The sequence below is a fragment of the Opisthorchis viverrini genome (assembly GCF_000715545.1).
Source record: "Opisthorchis viverrini unplaced genomic scaffold opera_v5_199, whole genome shotgun sequence".
In the NCBI taxonomy this organism is placed as follows: domain Eukaryota; kingdom Metazoa; phylum Platyhelminthes; class Trematoda; order Opisthorchiida; family Opisthorchiidae; genus Opisthorchis; species Opisthorchis viverrini.
This window is the reverse complement of record NW_008751857.1, coordinates 351,106-372,269: the sequence shown is the minus strand read 5'-3', so window position 1 is coordinate 372,269 and position 21,164 is coordinate 351,106. Positions and strand designations below refer to the sequence as shown.

General features: G+C 44.9%; 2 protein-coding genes across 2 annotated transcripts; one reads left to right on the top strand and one right to left on the bottom strand.

The window, feature by feature from the left end:
* Window positions 1-1,334: 1,334 nt before the first annotated feature.
* On the top strand, window positions 1,335-17,887 carry T265_08088 (hypothetical protein; the record flags this gene model as incomplete). Its single annotated transcript, XM_009173787.1, has 10 exons — window positions 1,335-1,564; window positions 1,603-1,661; window positions 1,703-1,844; window positions 1,928-2,042; window positions 7,940-8,230; window positions 8,583-9,199; window positions 10,809-11,170; window positions 11,848-12,052; window positions 15,974-16,094; window positions 17,263-17,887. 10 exons carry the CDS (start codon window positions 1,335-1,337, stop codon window positions 17,743-17,745), a joined length of 2,625 nt encoding a protein of 874 aa, XP_009172051.1.
* T265_14471 (hypothetical protein) lies at window positions 2,666-9,250 on the bottom strand (the record flags this gene model as incomplete). The annotated part of the gene is given in 4 exon segments (XM_009173801.1): window positions 2,666-2,931; window positions 2,937-3,119; window positions 6,339-6,507; window positions 9,110-9,250. Coding segments are annotated over 4 exon segments (759 nt in total).
* Window positions 17,888-21,164: the final 3,277 nt, after the last annotated feature.

Here is a 21,164-nt window from a genome sequence, read left to right as displayed (position 1 = left end):
CAGTCAGTTCGATTACAGTACTTGCGTCCTGCGTCCTTGTTTCTGACAGACAACATACATCAATACAGAGGGAATCCAGCGCACGCGCAACAGCCACCTGTTGACCTGCTTGCTTCAGTGTACGAACACTGAAGGTGGCTAAGTAGACAGTCTTTCAGGGTTTGAAAACAGACTTCGAAGTGTTTTGGGTTGTAACTGAACTCGGACGTGCAGAAGCTACAGCTGAGTGTGATGTAGGGCGAGAAACACGGTCAGTCCCAGAGCTGGGACTTGCGGAGAAAGTATTCGAATTTGGGTGGGGGAGGGTGGAAGACGGAAAACGTGAAAGAAGGGGGTATCAGTAGTAGCATGTTTTCGCTTACCCGCCCTGCTGTATGCAGCAAGTAAGGCGATCCGGCTGATGGCACCACGCGACGGCCGATGTGGCATGAGTTTATTGTTAGTTGTGTAGGTCATGGTTGTACGAGGGCTGGGATACTGCCAGGGCTCCCACACCTAGACAGGATAGCAATGTGGTAACTCTCATGGTCTTATTTAGACCACTTCGAAGACTCCATAGGTTCGGCCAAATCAATTTCGACTTTCTTCTATTGATCAGATCTTTCTATATTGGAATAACGATTGTTTTCGCCCATCCATGGATTAGAGATTCGTGAAACAGTCACTTTTTAAAATGCCATTCTGTTTTGTCTACCCACCTGATATGTATTCAACCTTCTAAGGGTAGAAATCGCCAACCCTGAATGGCTTATCCAGAAATAAAACCGTAATCTTTGTTCCAAACGGTTCGTTTCTCTATCTGACAACGGAAAGCACAGCAGGCCGTTTTGAGCATTCGGTCGTAGTACGGTGCAATCCCTTTTGTATTGCTGTGAACCTTAGCCTTTGCCGGTGGAGAATCTGAGTTATCTTCAGGTCTATGGCACCCTCTTTGTCAGAATTATAATTGGAATTGGCTGAAAGCAGCGAATTCGCAATGGAACGATTGCGAGACGGACGCTGGGTGAATCAGCAAACGACTGATTTTAGGCGCTCATTCAGCACCGCCAACCACGATGACTTGACTACATGCGATGCGCACCGCGTTATCGTTTACTAAAACAAACAGCTTTTTCCAATTCCGAGGCGCGCGCAAGACATAATATGGCAAAATGTACGACCAGAATGAAGCCACATAGTTTTACCTCAATTTCAGAACGAAATATCCATAGGAATCTTGGACTGCATGCTGTCAACTTCTTGGATACATTGTTTTTGTCATTCTTCTTGGTCTCCTCTTTGAACGTCGCCACGTTGGAAAATTTCGTATTCTCATACTGCAGTTCGGCTGAGACATGCCCGAATTGTATTTGCCTGAAGATTTCCTACGGGTGAATCAGCTGATGGCGTTCGACGTTGTCGTACTGAATGAGGAACATGCCTGTATTCTAGGCTTTTCAGTGTCTGGTCGTGCGGAACTGTCGAAAGATGCATTTAATCGGTTTCAAATGACCAGCGATATTCATGTGAAAATCCAGAGACCGTCATTCGTGACCACGACAAAGTATCTAAAAGTCCAAATTTTGTAAGTTTTCCATGCAGCTAATCGTTCACTTGTTTTAGATCTGATTGTGACTACCATACTCTGCCACTGTTAGAATCTAGTCTTTTGTATCGTCTGCGTAAGTTTTCTGGTTCTTACTGATTTGAAACAAACGTTTAGAAAATGTTCACGTGATTCTGGGTCAGGTTCAGTTTTTCAGAATTTGTGGCAAGTGGCTTCCGGTACGATTTTTGAGTGCGGTAACCACTGCTGGTCTTTCCTATAGTTCTACGGTTCCTGTACCCAAAGAATATAAAACCAAGTATGTAACGATACCTTGACGGATACCCATTTCCCTCTTCTATTGCTGGCTCTTGATTTCGGTTATCATTTATTTTGTTGCAGAAAGGATGTCAAACCTGATGACTTTTCTGCGACGGCCTTATGTGCTACCGAAAAAATTGAACTCGCCGGTCCATGCGAATTCGATGTATCCCGGGTTGATTTCGGAGTATTTAAGGTAAGTTTCAGAACCTTCACCTGTTTTTTTAAACCTTCAAATGCTCGTGTAGGCAATTTTGCCACAAGTTACCCGTGCTGTTGTGTTTGACATCCGTTTGCTGGCATGTCACACAGTATCCACAGCCAAACGCAGGGAGCGACATACAGTACCCCGGCTTTTCGCAATAGATTATATTCCTTTCACCGTGTATATTGCTGAACTCTCGCTTTGTAACTCGGAATTCGGCAAGAAGAATAATCTTTTGGTGGCAGCCCAGCAGGTCTCGAAATAGCTCAGCCTTGTAGTCGCAAAACCACTACCAAAAAGGTCCCTGTTTTTCAAATGGCTTTTTGATTTCTGCTGTCTAAGCTTGAGCAACCAGACAGTATCACAACCCTAGTGTCTCCTTCGGGTTGCGTGATAACTATGCGTAGAAAGGGTACCACAGCTAAACGATTTATTTTTTTACGTTTATCGGTAGTCCGAAATACATGGCCAATGGTCTGGTCAAGTTCACAGCTGCTCTTTTGCCGGCGAACTGTTACAGTTTTATCTACGAAAGTAGGCTAATGACCCACACGCATAGGACTAGAAAACTAAACCGAAGACGGTACACGCTTTATACTGAGTATGGGTTGTGGTCAGTACAACTTAGCTCGGGATAACTTACTGACCGGAATTTTCGTCTTTTGAACCCATTCCCGGTATCTCGACTGTCCCTGTCTAGGATTTGGCAGTTTGACAATATCTATGCCCTCGTGTTTCTTTTGGATGACATTACAGCTAGACATCGAAAGGGTGTTACAGCTAAACGTAACTCCTTTTACTTCTCCAGACAGCGATTTGCTCTGGAATTTCAATTCCCTCTGCAAGAGCTTAAATCTATTAACCCGTTGTATGAACCCAACTTACTGAAGTCAGATCCAGGCTGTGAAGATGAATATTTCTCATCAAAGCCATGTACCTTCGTAGGCCAAGTGAGCCTTACTGGATCACATAAAGTGGGACCTGGGAAACGTGTCTGAAGTCGACCCAGAATTAATGCATGTTCACGTGAAAATAACGACAGCTGGAATTCGGCTTGAGAAGTGCGTGCTTAAGATGGCGTCCTGGTGAATACTTGCATGTGGAACACATTAGCATATATGCAAAGAGTATGATAGCCGGAAGCTAGGGTACTGGCACCGCTGTGGATAAACATGTTAGTTCGTGTTTGTAGTGTTGCAGATTAGTGAACAAGCGATAAAGTTGATGGTGCGGTACATATCATAGGGGCTAAGATAGCTCAGTGTTTAGGACTCGAACCTACGGACCAGAGGGCCCATAGTTCGAACCTGATCTCTATCTCTGGGATTGGGCAACGTAGTAGTATGCCAGACCTTACTTTTCTTTCAGGTGGCACGGCAGCAGTCCACCGGAAAGATATTACGGCTGAGCGATCATAATTTTATTATTACGAGAGATCTCAGCAGAATTCATCTCCAGAAATGTAGAACAAATTCGTCAATGAAATACTGCAGTGCAGCTGTGTTGAGTACCCAATAATATTAGGGAAATCTAGTTATTCTTCCACTACTCAGTCAATGTTTGGCTCAATTAATCAATTAAGACCCTTGTAGCAATCTAGTCTGAAACCCTAACGTTCAACGTTGTGTCATGATTCTGACTGATACTAACAACTCGCCAGTTGTTTTTTCATTGAAGTAACTATATGCGTCAGCGCCACTAGGTAAATCAAATCATTGAAAAGCATCCAGCAACTCTGTGAAACGAACAGGCTGTCACCTGATGCGCGTTTGTTGTATGTTTACATATAGTATGTAGGTCCAAAAGTCAGGTAACATGTATACGTACTACGATAAAATTGACACGAAACACACGTCGTCTTCCTCGACCGCCTATGTACATCTTCTTTCAAGTCACAGCTGGCATGCCACTGAACCAAACATAATGATCGGCCGGTTTGAAGGCCGTCAGCCGCATTGCGTGGCCAGTCTCGTGTGTTCATAAGCGGTTTGATGTGTAACTTTATGCAAACGTTCACAGTCACCTCCAGGGTGCATCATCATCAGGGACAGCAATATCAATCTTGACAAAAATGCTTGACTGCCGTACAACCACAAAGTTTGTCCAACTATATTTAAAGTCTATTGTGGAAGAATAGAAAAATGTGTATAAGGGAGGGAACTCATGCTGATCTACCGCAAGTATTCCAAGGTTCCTATACTTCTAAGCGTCCAATCGGACGATCTGGAAAGAAACTGAAAAAATTGACATTGATTAGCCACCATTTCTAGCAGGGATGGGTCATGGGAATTCTCAGGTTTTCTTGTAAGTACGACTTCCGAGTGATTGAGCGCGACCCTGCGAATCAAATAGAAAGCCTCATATCTGTCTTGTGGCCCGTGTCCACCGAGTGAGCGACTATGGTGACCCCGCCGAGTCTTCGGTTGTAGAAGTGAACGGTATGGACAGCTCTTCCCTATGCGGCTAGAAAGCCCTCGCCCCATACGACCGTTTAAGGTGCGTTACAAACAAATCCGAATGATCAACTAGCCACTGGCATAGTTTGTTCGTAACAATAACCGGCCGGCCTATAATTTAGTAGAGTTATCGGGCGCCTTTTAATGTGTCTGTAGTTGCATTATTTAGTTGCCTACTACTGAGTCTCGTTCGTACAGTGATCGAGGTAATGAGCCCTTCAAAATCAATGGTTAGGAGAGTTTTGTTGGAGATTTCCGTCAAAAGCCAGTACAGTCAAACATATTCTCGTAGCACACTTCTTATTACGTTCAATTCGTTTTGTAGTACGTCAGTTGGGCGAATCATGTGAGTTCTTGGCTAGGTTGTGCCTCTATGATTGCACAAAACCTGGTAAGCTGACCTCTCCGAGCTTGTTTGCAAAGCGTTCTGCACTGCAGTGCGCCGTCTGGTAGCTGAGTAACTGAGGTACCTAGGATGTATGCTGTTGAAAGTGACTAGCAAATCATCTAGATCAATATTGACACCAGCTAACCAGAAAGATTCAGTTTCATGTTGATGCTAGTAACAGAAGCTAACGACTGATTCCTGTGGTTTACTTCTTTCCGGCACGGTCACAATTAGGTCAGGTGGTAGGGACCGCGTGGCAATCCCTTGAAAACCCTTTTTACTTGCACAAAACTTTGTTAGAAAGAAATTGAACACCATGGGACAGCGTAAAAGTAGTCCCTCGAACTTCAGGTTGGGCGACCCACTTTCAGTGTACTCCCCATTGAGGTGGTTTCAAAGAACCTTAGTTGTTTCGACCAGAGGAACGTTAGTCAGCAACCTCAAAACATCCAGTTAAAACATTCCATTATCTTTCCTACTTGCTTCATTTGTACCTCGACGGAATCGATGCATCTTAGTGGAGCTTTTTGAACATTCGTTGAGTGGGATCGAGTGACTGGGTTATTTTGTTGTAGTATGCGTGTGTTTCTGTCGACTTTTCCTTTTAAACACATGTATGAAGCCAGTTGATAGTCATCGATAAAGAATTTTTAACTCTAATTTGTTGGGTTTCTTCAAAAATTCTCTGCCCCATCCAGTCTCGCGCACTGTAATTGAAGTGATAACTACCTGAAAGATCAGATACGCATCCATATGCTCATGTACTCCATAAGCCTGCTCAATAATGAATTAAGGATACAGACTTTCTGTGTGGTGTATATGGCGCAATACGGTCTTTTCTACTGAAAAGTTCACTGCGGCGTTCATTTTGCATGGGGAACTTAGGAAGGATGATGTGGATATCGGATACTGGATAGCGAGAGCAAGACGGTATAGTGAATATTGTAATAGGAAATTTTTAGCGGCAAGTAGGTGTGACAACAATTGCAGACATATGCATCTACGAATAGTTGACGGAAAAGGAGGTCAGTCATCAAACAATATGGCGCACAGATCAACCGCTGGGGGACTTCATTGAAGGTCCCAGACGAATGGGATACATTCCTGAATGTCGATGTAGGTGAGCGTAAAAGTTCAAACTTGAGGTGGATGTATAAAATGGAGCTTTCACCAAACAGGGCTGTGGGCGGAGAGCGAGTGACGATTACTAAACCTTCATGGTAGGTCTCTTGTACGTACAAGTTCGTAAAAGCGAAGTTGTTTGGGGGCTACGCAATTTTCTCCTAGGTTAAGGGAGAACTCAGGGGTGCGTGATAGTCATTGAATCAGGATACAAGCAATAATTGTGAAGGAACTGCAAGTCATCTGAGACTGAACGAGTGAGTGTTCAGTTGTGCTGTTTACGGTACCCAGTTCAGTGCCACAAGCAGAGAGGTGACCAACCTTTGACCTTGCAAGGAGATAATACAGGCAAGTAGGAAAAGTTTGAATACTGTCGGTCCAGCTCGCCTTCCGGGACGGGGTTCCGTGATCCCCTGTTGTGCATGGTTCGAGACACTGCAAGAAACGTCTGATAATCTATGTCAATTGCGTTCATGTTGTCGGCTTCCTTCTAGAGTATCTGAATGAATGTCTGGAGGGGTAGGCTCCTCGAAGTGATTGTTGTAGGTTTGCACTAAGTACATTCCTCACCCACTTTTATTTTTTCTCTACAATAAGGCTTTCAGATAAAATATGGTTGTACGGCGACGATGCATCAGTGATGTACTGCTGCTGCTGCCGCCGATGATGACGACTTAAGGAGTGAGCTGGAAGCTTTCTTGTCCGGTTGAATACTAGGTGAGCATATTTTGTTAGAATGACACGATAGTCATTATGTTGCTGAAATCTCTTCGATAGACCACTACCGGTGTCACTTTGTATTTATCATGTAGACATAGTCTCCGAGGTTCCGTCGACTGTATGCTCTACTCGAGCGTCAAATTCTATGCAGTTTGTGGATATGTGAATTATATTGATCACGGCAGATTCGATTGGACCTCTCATTTGTGAGATCCCTCAAATGAATCTAGTGTACAAGTGTCACCTCATGTTTCAGTTGGTACGATAGTTGGGATATCGCAGGCTTTCCTCGACAAGATACTCTACTCATGAGGCTGCTGATAACTCCTCGATGATGGAAAATGGGTGAGTCCCGAACAGTGAGAAATCGGTAGTGGGCTGTCGAAGAGTTTTCAGCAACCTAATGAGTTGTTAGTTTATCAGGTGACAGCTGATCCGTTCCGCAAGCGTGGTAAGTGACTTGCAGACTTTTTATCACCGTTTGCCGAGACATCAGTTCGCCGTTGGGTGGATGAGTTGCATGTTATATCACCGCAATGGACTACGGATATCCTCCCTACTGAGACGTCAGAGTGCCTTTGTGCAACACATTCGGTGTAAGAATAGCGTTAATCAGAAAATCTGTATTTTCTCGTTAACACAATTTCAGTATATTGAAATCAAGATTGACTATATATACGGGACATACCAGGGAGTGAAGTGCCCACCTGATGATTTCCAAAAAGGATCAAAGTACTCATTTCACCGGCATCCGACCTCTTCTTTGACAATCCGTGCCTGGGCACTTAGCAAAAATACTTTCGGAACCATAGGCTTCCTGACAAAAATCTGTAGAGAACGCTAGCTAGCTGCTGGAATCTGCGCGTTTGATTGCTGAGACACTAAGGAGTAGGGAATAGAAAATGTTTATCTTCTTTGGAACAGACCAGATTAGTCCAAGCCACAGAAAAACAACGAATTCGCAGCCAATGTATTTGCTGAATACCTTAGTGCTCTGAGTCTTCCAAGTGTTGTGTTAATTATTTAGAAATTGTTTTGGTGTTTTGAGATGATAATATTTTTCGACTTGATCAGAAACAATGCGCTGGTAGTCTGTTATTAATGTGGATTGTATTGTATATTGTTCTGCATGGTTAACATGGCGAGGACGACCAGCTCCTCCAAACTGACACGACCACTTCCCTTTCTTGCCTGCATTTAAGATCGGTCCCTCAACGAAGCTTCAGATTGAATTTGATGATTTGCAACACGTATCATCTGGTCGCACAGATGTTGAGGAAAATAAAGAAAATGAACTGTTTGGCTTAGAATCCCTTGAATCGCTCCTATGTGGTTGCCTTCGCGACTTCGCTATCAGCACGTTGTGCTTAAACAGGTCATTTGGAGATGTGGAACATGGAATCCTGCTGTACGGCCTTCCAGGATGTGGTAAGGCCAGTCTTCTACAAAAGTTTGGCACATCGGAAAGACTATTCACGGAAACATCAGATGTGGTATGTTATTCGTTGCTGATCAGGACTGTGTTGTTGTACCTGACTGTTCATGAACTTGGTGTCTACGGTTTAAACTTCTTTCAATTATGTCAATGCTAAATGCTACCACATATTTTCAGGCTTCTGTGACTCATAAGGTTCGTTCCACTTTGGATTGGTGAGAATACTTTTGGTGATTGACCGTTAGCGTGGCGTTATCCCAATTTGTCAACTTACGAAACCATTCTTCTTCCCAAACACAGTTTATGTTTAATGCTGTTCTCCGTACGACTGATATTTTAATTTGCGTAACATTTTTCATGAACAGCTCTCTTACTAGACCGATCCGAAATAATCAATGTTTAATTTTCAGGATCTGTTCAGTCAAATTCAGTTTATCACGCTGACACCACAAGTTGCACGATCTATCATGGGAAGTAAAAGGCGTGACCAAAAAATAACCAATGCTTTCTCGGATTGGCTCAAAACGAAAATTGGGATCAGGACAGCCACTGTTTCGCAACCTGTGGTTTTTCTCCTGCCTGATGTTGACCGTTGGGCATTTGACAGCCAGACTGGGTCAGACGAAAATGATGTAACACCTTCGGAAGAAAGCAACTCAGTTTTGCCACAGAACGCCGCGAAAGATATGTTTCTTGAGTTCGTGGATGCTCTGAAGGAACTCGGTGGCACTGTGAACCGTTTTGTTCTAGCGACCGCAACAACAACCGACGAGATTTTCAACATTGCTGAGGGACGAGATATGTTCTATCGCAGAATTCTTGTATCTCTACCCGATGCACACAACAGATACAAAATCCTACGACACCAGATTTCCCTTCGTTTAGTGGCCTGTTCCACAGCGGCCCTCCCGGGGTTTCCTTCAGATAATCCAATTACGCTCTTCAATGTGAAGACATTTTTCGGACGACCAGAGGCAGAGGATAGGTTGGCGCATCTGGCATCCAAATTACATGGATACACTCCCAGGTTGGTTTTGCACATCGCAATCCTTAAGACTTTTCTCTCCTGCGTTGTCATGAAGGTTAGGTTACTGACCGGAAGGTCTGTGGTTCGGACCCAAATTCTGCATCCCGACTTCCCCTATCTAGGCTTAGGCAACCTGGCAGTATCCAAGCCCTCGTGCTCCGTTCTGGTAGTACGGCAGCTAGGCACCGAAAGGGTGTTACAACTGAACGATTGATTGACTGAGGATACAGCGTGTCTTACTCTACTACTTCAAATTAGTACATAAAAGTGACTCCCAGACGGATGTATTTCCTTTTAGATAGGACGTTGTTTATTTGAACCCTCTCCAACATTTGCCTCACTCGTTTACGCAGCTCAGCTGTGCGCGGATATTGCTAGCAATTTTTCAGTGTGTTGAATGAAAGAAAAGACTGTAGGTATTCATGCATAAGTGCATCAACATGGTAAGTCTACATGTCAGTTCGTTAAGAAGGGACAGGTATCTGGCCAGGGAAGGGAGCATAAGTTCAGGGTAGTGAAATTCGCATACCTGAGGTGTTTCTCTTTGGAGTGCAGTATTGTACCACTTTTCAAACCGAGCCTGTTAGTGAATACATTCTGTCCACTACGTTATGTCACTTTCCAGCGGAGGATGTTCCATCTCTCTGAAGCTGCTTGTTCATGATCAGTAAAAGAAATTCAGTGCATTGTAAAGCATGGATACATCGATTTGTGTGTGCGCTACACAGAGTGGACAATACCTGCAATCTGCTGGCTTTGTACCGATTGTGTATAAATTTGGGTTGGCAAAAATGATGTTTGAAGGCCTTATTTGTGAGATAATCATGGATTAATGTTTTTGTCGTTTTTTATCACCCGGCCCTTCAACTGACTAAATGAATATATTTTCAGGACCTATGTAATTGTTTACGGCTGGTTAATAAGCCGCAAAGGTACGGACCCACGGCGTTTGTTGTTCTGTTTGGTGTACTGTTTTAGAGCTGATGTTAAGCTTAGTAACAATAATAATAATAATGATAATACTCGTTCAGCTGTAAAACCCTTTCGGTGACACTGGAAAGCACGAAACCTGATGTACTTCCAGGTCGCCCCAGACTCTCGAGAAGCAGTGGAAATGCTGGGGTGGGGTTTGAACCACCGACCTTCCGGTCACTACGTGTGCGCCTTAACCAGTGAGTTTTTTCCGGGCTCGATGTTGTCCAGCCTAGTTGTTCGCCACATTTTCCGTGACCTATCGGTACTCGGATGAATACAGTCTTTTTTGGCAAGGTCCGAAACGACTGACAACATTACGTTGTAACCAATTGAATCCAGATATCTTCATTTGGATTCGTTTGTGAATGTTTTGAGCGTAAATGCGAGCAGTGGTACTGGCGGTTACTTTGGTAATCCACCACACCAGTACACACTTTGGATTGCTACTCTCGTTTGCCGGTCGTACAGATAGGATGTTAGTGTGCTTTTTATTAAATACAATCTGAATAATTTTGCGCCCCTCATATATGCTTGAAGTGGATTCGTGCAGAGACATCTCTCTGCTTTTTTGGAACAGCCAAAATATCTGCGTTATCGGTCTGTCATATTCATTTTATGAACTTTTTACTTGTAGGGACTTAAACCGTCTCGTGCAGGTTGGCTTCGCCTCTTTCTTGTCCAAATGTTGCCGGAATGTCTCACAGGTGGCAAATGCTGGTGATTCTTCGGTCGTTGTGGGGACCCTCGAAGACTTGTGTGATGTACTCGCCGTTGAGTCGCGTTCCTATCTTCAGATAAACATATCACAATTCACGAGCCATTTTGACCCCCTGCATTGGAAAGATATAGGTGGATACGACCGCTTGAAAGATTTACTGCGCAGTATTGTGCAAAATCGATTGTCGAATGCTGCGAAACCCGATGGAATTGAGGCACGAACAGACGCCGCATTAGGATTGCGCGTTCCCCGCGGCATCCTGTTTCATGGTCCCCCTGGTAAGCTTATGTTTATTGAGCTCACATACCGAATAGGTAATCATTTTTGGTCGTTTGACAGCTTTCAAAACCTTCAGTATGTATAACCTGAGGACCTTCAACCTACTTTCTCTGCTCATCATTTATGATTTGGTTTGCGGGAGAAAATTTTGAATAGGTTCATGACGCTGATCGAGGAAACTTGACGAGTTCTGTTATGGATTCATGATTCAATAACTTAACCTCGCAATCGTAAAATCGCTGAATGAGCTTAGTCTTTTCACACCGCGCTTCTTTTTTACCAAATAATGAAACATCTACCATGGAATTCTATGCGTGAGTTGAGTATGTCATCGGGTCGGATACCCACCCGCCTAGAGCTGTTGCTTGACTGCTCTAGGAAGACAGCTTATTGGTTTAATGGTAGATAAGACATGATGGCTTTGGCATGCTTCAAGTGAACGAGCAATTTTGTCCGAACTTAACAGAAACGAGGTTCTAGAAGTACAGTTATTTTGCATTTTCACTTGGTCACCGGCTACTCAGGTGGTTACTGGTGTTCGCCTACACCTCCTAGTGCTCCAGCGTGTGCTGAGGATATCGATTCCCGCTCCCACGTATATTATAGTTGTGCGGTTGGCCGTGTTTTCAAGCGTGTTGTTCAATGGAAGTCTTGTTCTCTCCCCATTCTTTTATAGGATGCTCGAAAACTATGTTTGTTCGAGCTCTTGCCACCGAGTGTCAACTTCCTCTAATCGCTATCCAAGCATCACGCATATTTGGCCGATATGTGGGTGATAGTGAGCGCAATATGCGGCGAATTTTGGTTCAAGCTCGTGCCTCCGCTCCTGCCATCCTATTCATTGACGAAATTGATTTACTTCTACCTTCGCGTAGCTCAAGGTATTTTTCTGATCGAGTTTTTCTGCTATTTTATTCTTATATTGTTGACCGTGATGAGCATTCACGATTTTCCAGTTTCCTACTGGGTTTGTACGGGTAGTTGTTTTACCTCCTTTGGATTGTTTCCTCTTCATTCTTTTTAGGAGAGGATTTTTTATAGTGTTAAGAACCTCCCGTCCAAAAACACATCACCTGAACAGCTCAGTCCTTGCATTGATTTGTTATTGCATCTGAAGACTGGTGTTTTATTACGTAGGTATGAAGTACGGTGGAAGGACTTGTGTTCAGAGGCTTTTCACGACAAAGTGAAAAACAACACAACTTGTGCTTGAAATAACACGGACTTCAATGCGGATTGAGATGGATGTTAACGTTAGAATAGCTGGGTCACGGAAGGCTGAGAATGGCAAACAGTTCCATAGACGGGAAGTTCCCGAAAAAAAGAAGGGGAGAAGCAGTCAGATAAGTAGTAGATGAGCAAAGCATATTGCCTTGTTGTAGAGCATGGGAAAAGAGAGAAAACCAACAAGCTCCGATGAACACCTTTCCTTATAATAACGGTACAATGAAGTAGAAAGCACTAGGTCCGCCGGGGCGTAGGTTATCATTAAGTGAAACGGTGTCGATGGAGTGTACGTCAAATGGAATAAAGTATGGACGATTAGGAAGAAAGGGTCGCACCCCAAACCCCACGGAGGTACTTTAGGACGAATTTGGAATGAATGAAGGAGGATAGTTTGGGCAGGAGTGAAGAATTTGTGTACCCAAAAAGGTAACCAACTTTCACGGGTGGTTGCGCTGCAAGCACTGGCGTGTAATAGCCTTGGTAATTCATTGTGAAGACCAATAAGGGTGAACGACAAGGAACGGTAATTGGTAGTAATCCCTTTAATATACGTATCAGGAAGGTCAGATTCCTGAAAGCATTTTCAGAGCGCCCGCAACCTACTGCTCCACCAAAAACTCAACAGGAAGGCCGGGAAGCATCCAGGCCAGTCAATCATTCAATCAATTCAGCAAAACCTGATGAGTGGTCTTGCGGGCCACAGAAGCATGACCGAATGTGATCAGCGTTCAGGCTTTTCACAGAGGCACGATCGATGTTGATGGGTGATCACTAACGCCTATCAGACAGCCTGGATCAATGTCAGAAAGTCCCCTTTAAATAGCGTGGGGCCTTTGTAACTTTTGCTCTCTCACTCACTCGCTTGTTCGGAATACAGCTGTTGTGTTCCCATCTGTGAGTCTTTTCTCTCCGACACTAGGCACTGGAGCGGGTCAGCAGCAGATACCACAGATTGACGAATCAGCAGATATAACAAGACGTCAGGGTGGAAGGACCTGGGAAGGTTGTGTTTTACTAAATTTGATGAACCCCAGTTGTGGGTTGGCGTTCAGAGCAATAATGACTTGGGCTCGGTTATCACAGTCAAGGTGCAACAGAGCGCTGGGGGTTGTAAGGCGTAGATAAGCATTCGATGTTTTCTGAGGCGTCATGGATTCAGAGAGATAATGGGTGATAGATGTTTTTCTCCACAAAGAAATAACAGTTTCTGGGAAGGAACAGATCCTCGTGGAACTCTAGAGTTGCCGCATGCCTGTTTGTATTGAACCACTGTGAAGGAAGTTTTCGGTTCAAATGATCCACACACGTCCATACATAGGAAGCTCAGTAAGAAGGTTTGGTGTCTAGGGCAAACACTTTTATTCCACTAGATAAGTTCAGTGGTGTAGACCAAACTTGCGATACATGATCCAACATGTCGACGTGTAACCCTGGTGCCCGAACCCATGCTACTACTAAGCTCAAGACAACGTTGTCTTGAAGATCACGGAGCCGTTGCTTCTTCAGATTTGGTATAGGAGCTTTGATTGAACCATAGGTAAGAAAGAGCCGACAGTTAGCGAAATACACTCATTTGCAAACAAATTCGGTTTTTCGAGAGACTCACTGAGAACCCATTTGGATCTCCCAAATCTCTCTAATGTCATAACAACTGAAACATGAGGCGGCCTGATGCAGAATATTCAGTTGCTTAAAAATATCATAAATGAGAGGTCCAGGTGAGTCTCTCGGAAAACCAAATTTGTTTGTAAATGAGTATAGTTCGCTAGTTTCGTGCAACTTGGTCTCAAGTAGAACATAAGGTTGACGGAAACCCGGCGACTGCGCCTACGTGATCAGTTCCAAGAAGGGCATAACCGGTCATGGGCAGTCGAGGAGTTTCCAGCAACCTTATGAGTAGTGTATTACGTCTATAGCCGACACTTGTTGAGGTCATTGGCGGAGCAGCGTCTAGTAATGGGAATCAGAATTCTTTTCCATTTTGGAAGGAAATACCAGTAGATAGTGATACACTAAAAAGCTTTGAAATGATTGGTGCGCGTTCCATTGCACAGTTAACCTCACAGATACCGTCGGAGTGAGATAGTTTCGAAGTGTTCAGTTCTGACAGGAAACGGTGACTATCCATCGGGGTACTTACTAATCTGCGAAGGTGAGTCAGATATGTAGGGCCATGGGAATAAAGGAATTACCGACAAAAAGTTAAGCAGAGATCTGCGCGTTTCCTGATTTGGTGCCTCCAAATGTATCAACTATAGGAGGAAATGAGAAAGACCAAAAGTTGCGACTGGTTGCTTTAGCAATATTTTGGTTAACGTGAGTAGACTCTCCACGTATATTTTCTCAACCCAAAGAACCGCATTTCAGAAATACATTGCTGTAAGCATGCATTCATGTGTTCAGTATCCTTCTTGATTGCGTAGCAGTGGCTTTTTGGATTGTGTGTGGGGACTACAGTAGCTGTTTTGGTAGCCCGAGCAGCCTGTCTGTTGACCACGAATGACCGTGATTATACGCTGTCTACACCCGTTTAACTCGCCTCAGTCATCACCTGCAGCCTGTAGTCAAGTGGATTTTTCTAATAGGACACACTGGACTTGATAAGCAGAAGATCAATGAGACTTAGTTTTGCGGATTTTACCAACAGAGGCAGAAATCAGTTTGTCCATGAAAGCAATCCACTGATCGTTACGTTTTTATTGGGACCCATTAACTGGATGTAGCAGAATCGGCTATGCTTCGCTTTGGTTGATAGTTTTCCCTGTTAACCGCAACGCCATGCGGCCACTGACCACACTTACGCACATAGTGGATATGAATTAGAGGGTTCCCTCATTTTAGCCGATGCAAATGTTGTAAGCTAAACATGAGGTGCTCTTTGAGCAGCGAATACAGTTGAAGGATATCGCAGATGAGATATCCAGTTGGTCTTCAGTTGAATATCCCGTTCATACAAGCTCACTCAAGCTACGAAATAGGACTGCGCCTACCAGGTTAGCTTCAAGGAGGACGAAACCGGTACAGGGCGGTCGAAGAGTTTTCATCCATCTTAAAAGGAACGTTGTGTTGAGAAGAAGTCACCGCATTTCCTATTCGCCATTCCTATTCTGCCATGACATAAACAACTTTGACTGTTGGGGCAGGTTTTTCTGGATTAAAAAAATGACCTCCTTGCCCTCCATGTGAAACATCGTCGACATCTTATCCGCCGCCCACATGCATTTCATGTTTAGATTCTAAACTATCTTATAACTGCACACCTCGGTCTTTAGATTTTTAAATGCGAAACGTGTGGTAGAACATTAGCTGAGTTCTCATCTTCCAAGTTGACGATGAAGCTCCCTGTTCAATTACGGTGAAGGCATCCTTAAGGATTGTAATGAAATGCCTTTTTCTCTTATTGGTTTGCTTTGTTGCTTGACTTATTGCTATTCAGGGCTGTACTGTACAGTTCGTCATGAGTTTCCTATTCCCAAGAAAATTGTGGCTTTGGAGACAAACTTTTGTCGTTTACCCTTAGAAAAGGATTCTCGTTTCGAACCCCGTTCAGTAGCCTACATTCCATCTGTTTGCAGTGAATCCGGGGCCAGTGAACGTGTTCTCGGCGAAGTGTTGACGGCCATGGATGGAGTAGAAGGCCAATCCGGACAGGTTATTCTTATCGGAGCTACAAACCGTATGGACAAATTGGATTCTGTGAGTTTTCAACTACCATATCGATACTCTGCTCTTTGTAGATTATCTGGCTGTCCGAACAGTGGAATTGTTTGTTTGCCCCTGCATTTTACTCAAGTGTCTACTTGATCGGCACGGAAGAATGCGCTTCTCTGCGAATGTGCTTAATAAATAAACAAGCCACACTAGACACAAAAGTAAACATCTCATCTGCACAGAATTTTTTAAAATTGAACATTCTCAAGCGCCTTCTTGAACCCTCCTGGAAGCTCGTCGATTAGTAAGCAATAGTATACGAATAATGAAAAGCGATTCTATAGATTCTACAGTAACCTTCACCTTCCATCAAATGCGGGGAAAGGGACCTTGGACATCAGACCGCAGACTAATTGCATTCTTCATCAGTAGTACATACTGTTACACCCGTAACTGAACGGTGGTATTCGAACTCCTTCCCGGGATCTTTCAGGCTTGATCCGCGTCTCGACCTTATAAGCACGAAACGACCGAATGGTGCTTATCGGGTTCGCCCCCTATGTACAGTATAAAATTCGGACTTAGAGCCTCAAAATCCCACTACTCCGTGAATTTTCCTACTGGGGACATTGGCGGTTCATTGTGACATACACATTATCATTTCCTGTTTCGGTTAAGCGAAAATGATGAGCCTCTTTGTAATCACAACGGAAAGCAGTTGTTCACTGCGGCACCGACTGAAGTTAAGTCAATCATCCTGCAAAAGCTAAATTACAACCCCTTCACGGTCTAGTTAGGTCATTTTTCGATCGCCGTCCAACTACATATGAGCGATCAACTTGAAAAGTGATCGAGCTTGAATGTTTTATTCATCCTTCATCAACTAGGCCTGGCCCTAGAACTTCCATCAACATTACATCCTACTTAAGAACTTTATTTAGTGAGCTCGTTGGATGTACTCGAGTTATCTGATTCGAGTTATTCGGTTTGAATTCCACAAGGTTAACAGCATGTTTCGCTTACCACGTACTACACAGTCTACCGAAACACTAACTGGTCATTTGTAGAGAGAGCGTAAGTCACTCACTGTAATCGTCATATTCCGGTAATTCCGGTTGTCTAATCAATTGGAAAAGCATTTAGCGTGCATCCAAATTGTGGATCGCAGAGGTTACTTCTGTTGTTGAAGACGTTTACTTTCTTTGAATTTCAGGCTCTAAGTCGAGCAGGCCGCTTCGACCTTGTACTTGAAATCCCTCCACCAGACTCCACTGCGCGAGCCGCTATCGTTCGATTAGAGCTAACCAAGCGTGCTCTTCTGGACAAAAACTTGCTTGAAACCGATTGGGTTAAAAGATTCGCGGAGCATGATCTGAACGGTTATACAGGTGCGGAGATTGTCCAATTGGTACAGCGTGCTGGTCAACTAGCGCGTGATCGAAGACAAACTGGAATCGATAAATCCTGTATGCTTGCCGCCCAAATCGACTGCCCGCCAGTTTCTCTACAGAACTACCGATCTAGTTTAACAACTGCTACCGATCACACGCCCATCACCGGCCATCCGAACCAGCTTTCTAGCCTACTCCCTGGCTGCTCACTTTCTTATCCACTGTTCTTGATATTCGCATTCGGGATACTGTCATATATTTTCTCCTGTCAGCTTTTTACTACGCACTATTCTGTATCGCCCTGATCCGTGTACCGCTTGAAAAAATTTATTCACGATTGGCCTCATGGGCTACAGCTAGTTAACTTGTGCCCTTCAAACACAAGACAAGCCGGCTTGCATTCAACCCAGTACCTTTCTAGCATACGTCCACAGTAAGCTGATCAATACTTCCTGAGATGCTTCCAATACCCATTATTACCTCAGTTAGGGAAATTGCTTCAGCCAGAACTTCCACTACCAGCCTTATATCTTCTAAAAAGTTGATCCTTCAGGCAAGTTGCAGGACACTGTCAGTTACTCTTGCATACTCATGCGTATTTCCCTCTGTTTGAAGTAGGATGGACTGCTCAACTGGGGGGCTTGTTATTTCCAACGGAGTACTAAACTTTTGCGCAGTAAAAATTCATGTTACGAGGCTCTCACTGAAGGACATGACCTCACGGATGTCTCACGTCTCATCACAAAATACTTTATTGAGTTTGGCGTCAGACACCCGTAAGTCTGGTTACGTGACAGTTCGTTCAGAATTTTACTTCAGCGGTAATTTAAATTAGGTAGCAGGCGATGTTAGATTACTGTTAATTGTCTTACAAAATTTGACACACCCTGCGTCTTAGCCTACTTTTTAATGCGTGACACGGAAGGAAGGAGGGAGTGCAACCCAAACAGTTTGGTGGTATTTCTATCCGGAATGCTTTGAGACCACGATCGAATGCTGACTTCAAGCAGATGGTTGTCGTTGTAGGAACCAGTTGTCGTCTTGATCCGAAGACGATATTCCCTGGGGTATCGCTTCCTGAGAGGAACCCCAGTTCACATTCGACGAATTGTCGTGGTGGGGCCTCCGTGCTGCAATAAGCCACAGTAGGCTTCAATAAGGCTACGCTTGCCAAGACTCAGTTTATCAAAGAAGACCGATGGTAAGCAGACTGACAAAGAACTGCAGATGACCGTTATACGAGGTGGTCCGGTAGCAAAATCGTACTGTCTTCTACGATAGGAGTGTAAAGGCAGTAAGGCGTCTCCTTCAATCGATTAGTATGTCCATCTTTGTGGAAGCAGCGATGCTGTCTTCCCACGCACAAGGATGGGTTAGAGAACGCTGGCCAAAAAAAACCCACACACTTTCATCGGCCAGTTGTTGGCCGTGACCGGTGACGTATTTCCCCAATACGGTCGAAATGCATGTAGAACCAAAGAGTCTGGCACTGCTTAGAAGGCAATTGGTATGCTCAGACACAACAGGGGTGGAAAATAACTACCTTTCTACCGGCACCCTGGGAACAGGCCAAGTGGATCGGACTATTGAGTGCTTGGTTCCGAGAAGGGTCCCTCAAGAGAATCAACTAAAGATTCCCTTCCCTTCGGGTACGCAGCCTCACTCCGACCATGCCATTACGCGAGCCCAGTTATCGTATCGCTTCCCGTCAGCACTATACGTGCCGAAACAGTGCGACTCTGTTAATCAACTTCGGTGAATTTCAGTAGCTAGCCGATCTGGCCGGAAAGCTGTTGAAGACACAGTTATGCTGATGACAGAGATTGGTTGGTGGTTGAATGAAGTCGATTGGAAAAAGCCACGAACTGTATCCAGGTAATTCCACCCGACGAAATGAATACTGACTAGCAACGAGATCAGCCCTTGATGCTGCTAGTAAAAAGTCATCCCAGTAACTAGTACGGCGGCACACGAAGATCTGTCAAACGCCGGGTAATCAAGAGTTTGAAGGATGACAGAATGCTGGTGGATTGTGAAGGTCCAGGAGAAGACTTCCACTACAGGCAGTAGCCGTGTGTTTAAGCTGCTTCGATCAACCGACAAAAAGAAGGTAGGTCTCAGCGAAATATTATACGGGAAAATGGAATGTTAATCAGTTCGCAGAGTTGTCTTTTTGGGCATGGGCTGATCAGCTTAGATAACTGGCTTCCTACAACATAGTCTCTGGAAGAATGGAACAGAGAAGAATGGTAGCAGACTGTCGTCAACGGAATTCCTGCGCGCTGTCATCCCTCCAACACGACAAGACACCCTTTTCGGACTGGTGAAACCCTGGCGACCGTACCCGTGCTTTGGGACAGATTTTAGAACGGCATCACTCTTTCAGATGTCCAGCGACGGTTTCTTTAACTCTGTGGATCGTCGAAAACCGTGAACGTGCCCCTTTTCCGTCACGAAGATGGGTAGAGTCCGACGAACCCAGTCTCCTGGCCCTCCAGGTTGGGGGCTGGAACATGTGGCGACTTGCTCCGTAGAAATGGTAATGCATTTGGATTTCCCGCCAAACACCGCCGCCTTGCGGTTAGGCTTTTGAGCCAAAGGCTTAGGTTGAGGACCCTAATCGTCCTCCTGTCTAGGTGTGGGCGCCCAGACAGTATCCCAACCCACGTACAACCATGAACTGCACATACACATGTAAACTCATGCCACATCGGCCGTCGCGTGGTGCCATCAGCCGGATCGCCTTACTTGCTGCATACAGCAGGGCGGGTAAGCGAAAACATGCTACTACTGATGCCCCCCCTTCTTTCACGTTTTCCGTCTTCCACCCTCCCCCACCCAAATTCGAATACTTTCTCCGCAGGTCCCAGCTCTAGGACTGACCGTGTTTCTCGCCCTGCATCACACTCAGCTTCAGCTTCTGCACGTCCGAGTTCAGTTACAACCCAAAACACTTCGAAGTCTGTTTTCAAACCCTGAAAGACTGTCTACTTAGCCACCTTCAGTGTTCGTACACTGAAGCAAGCAGGTCAACAGGTGGCTGTTGCGCGTACGCTGGATTCCCTCTGTATTGATGTATGTTGTCTGTCAGAAACAAGGACGCAGGACGCAAGTACTGTAATCGAACTGACTGTCTCCTCGCTCTCTTCCAGGTTCCGACTGCGCACCTCTGGTGATGCAGAGGCCGCTGCAGCTGGATATGCTGGGGTGGGTATTGTATTGAGCGAACGAGCGGAAGCGTCTCTGCTTGATTGGATACCCGTTGACAGTCGCCTCTGTGCGGTTCGTTTGGCAACATCGGTGAGAGAATCTAGAGGAAGTGAGGTTCATCGCACCTTGTTTATTGTTTCTGCTTACGCCACAACTGACTGTAGCTCTGAATCTGCCAAGGACAGTTTCTATGACGCTCTAGGTGCCCTTCTACAACAGGCTAAAAGCTCAGATATCGTTGTGGTTGCTGGTCATATGAACGCCCACGTAGGTACACTAAGCGCTGCTGAGGCCCGATTGGGTAGTCGTCTTGGTTTGGACACTAGACGCACGGACAACGGAGACCGCTTACTTCAGATGTGTGCCGATCACAGGCTGTTCCTTTGCAGTACGAATTTCCGGAACAGCGGACATCGCTTGACAACGTGGTGCCCCCCATCAAACCAGCGCCGTCAGTTATCGGGGGCGAGGGTCGATCCCCGCCTGCCGCTCCTTCTGGAACACCAGCGTGGAC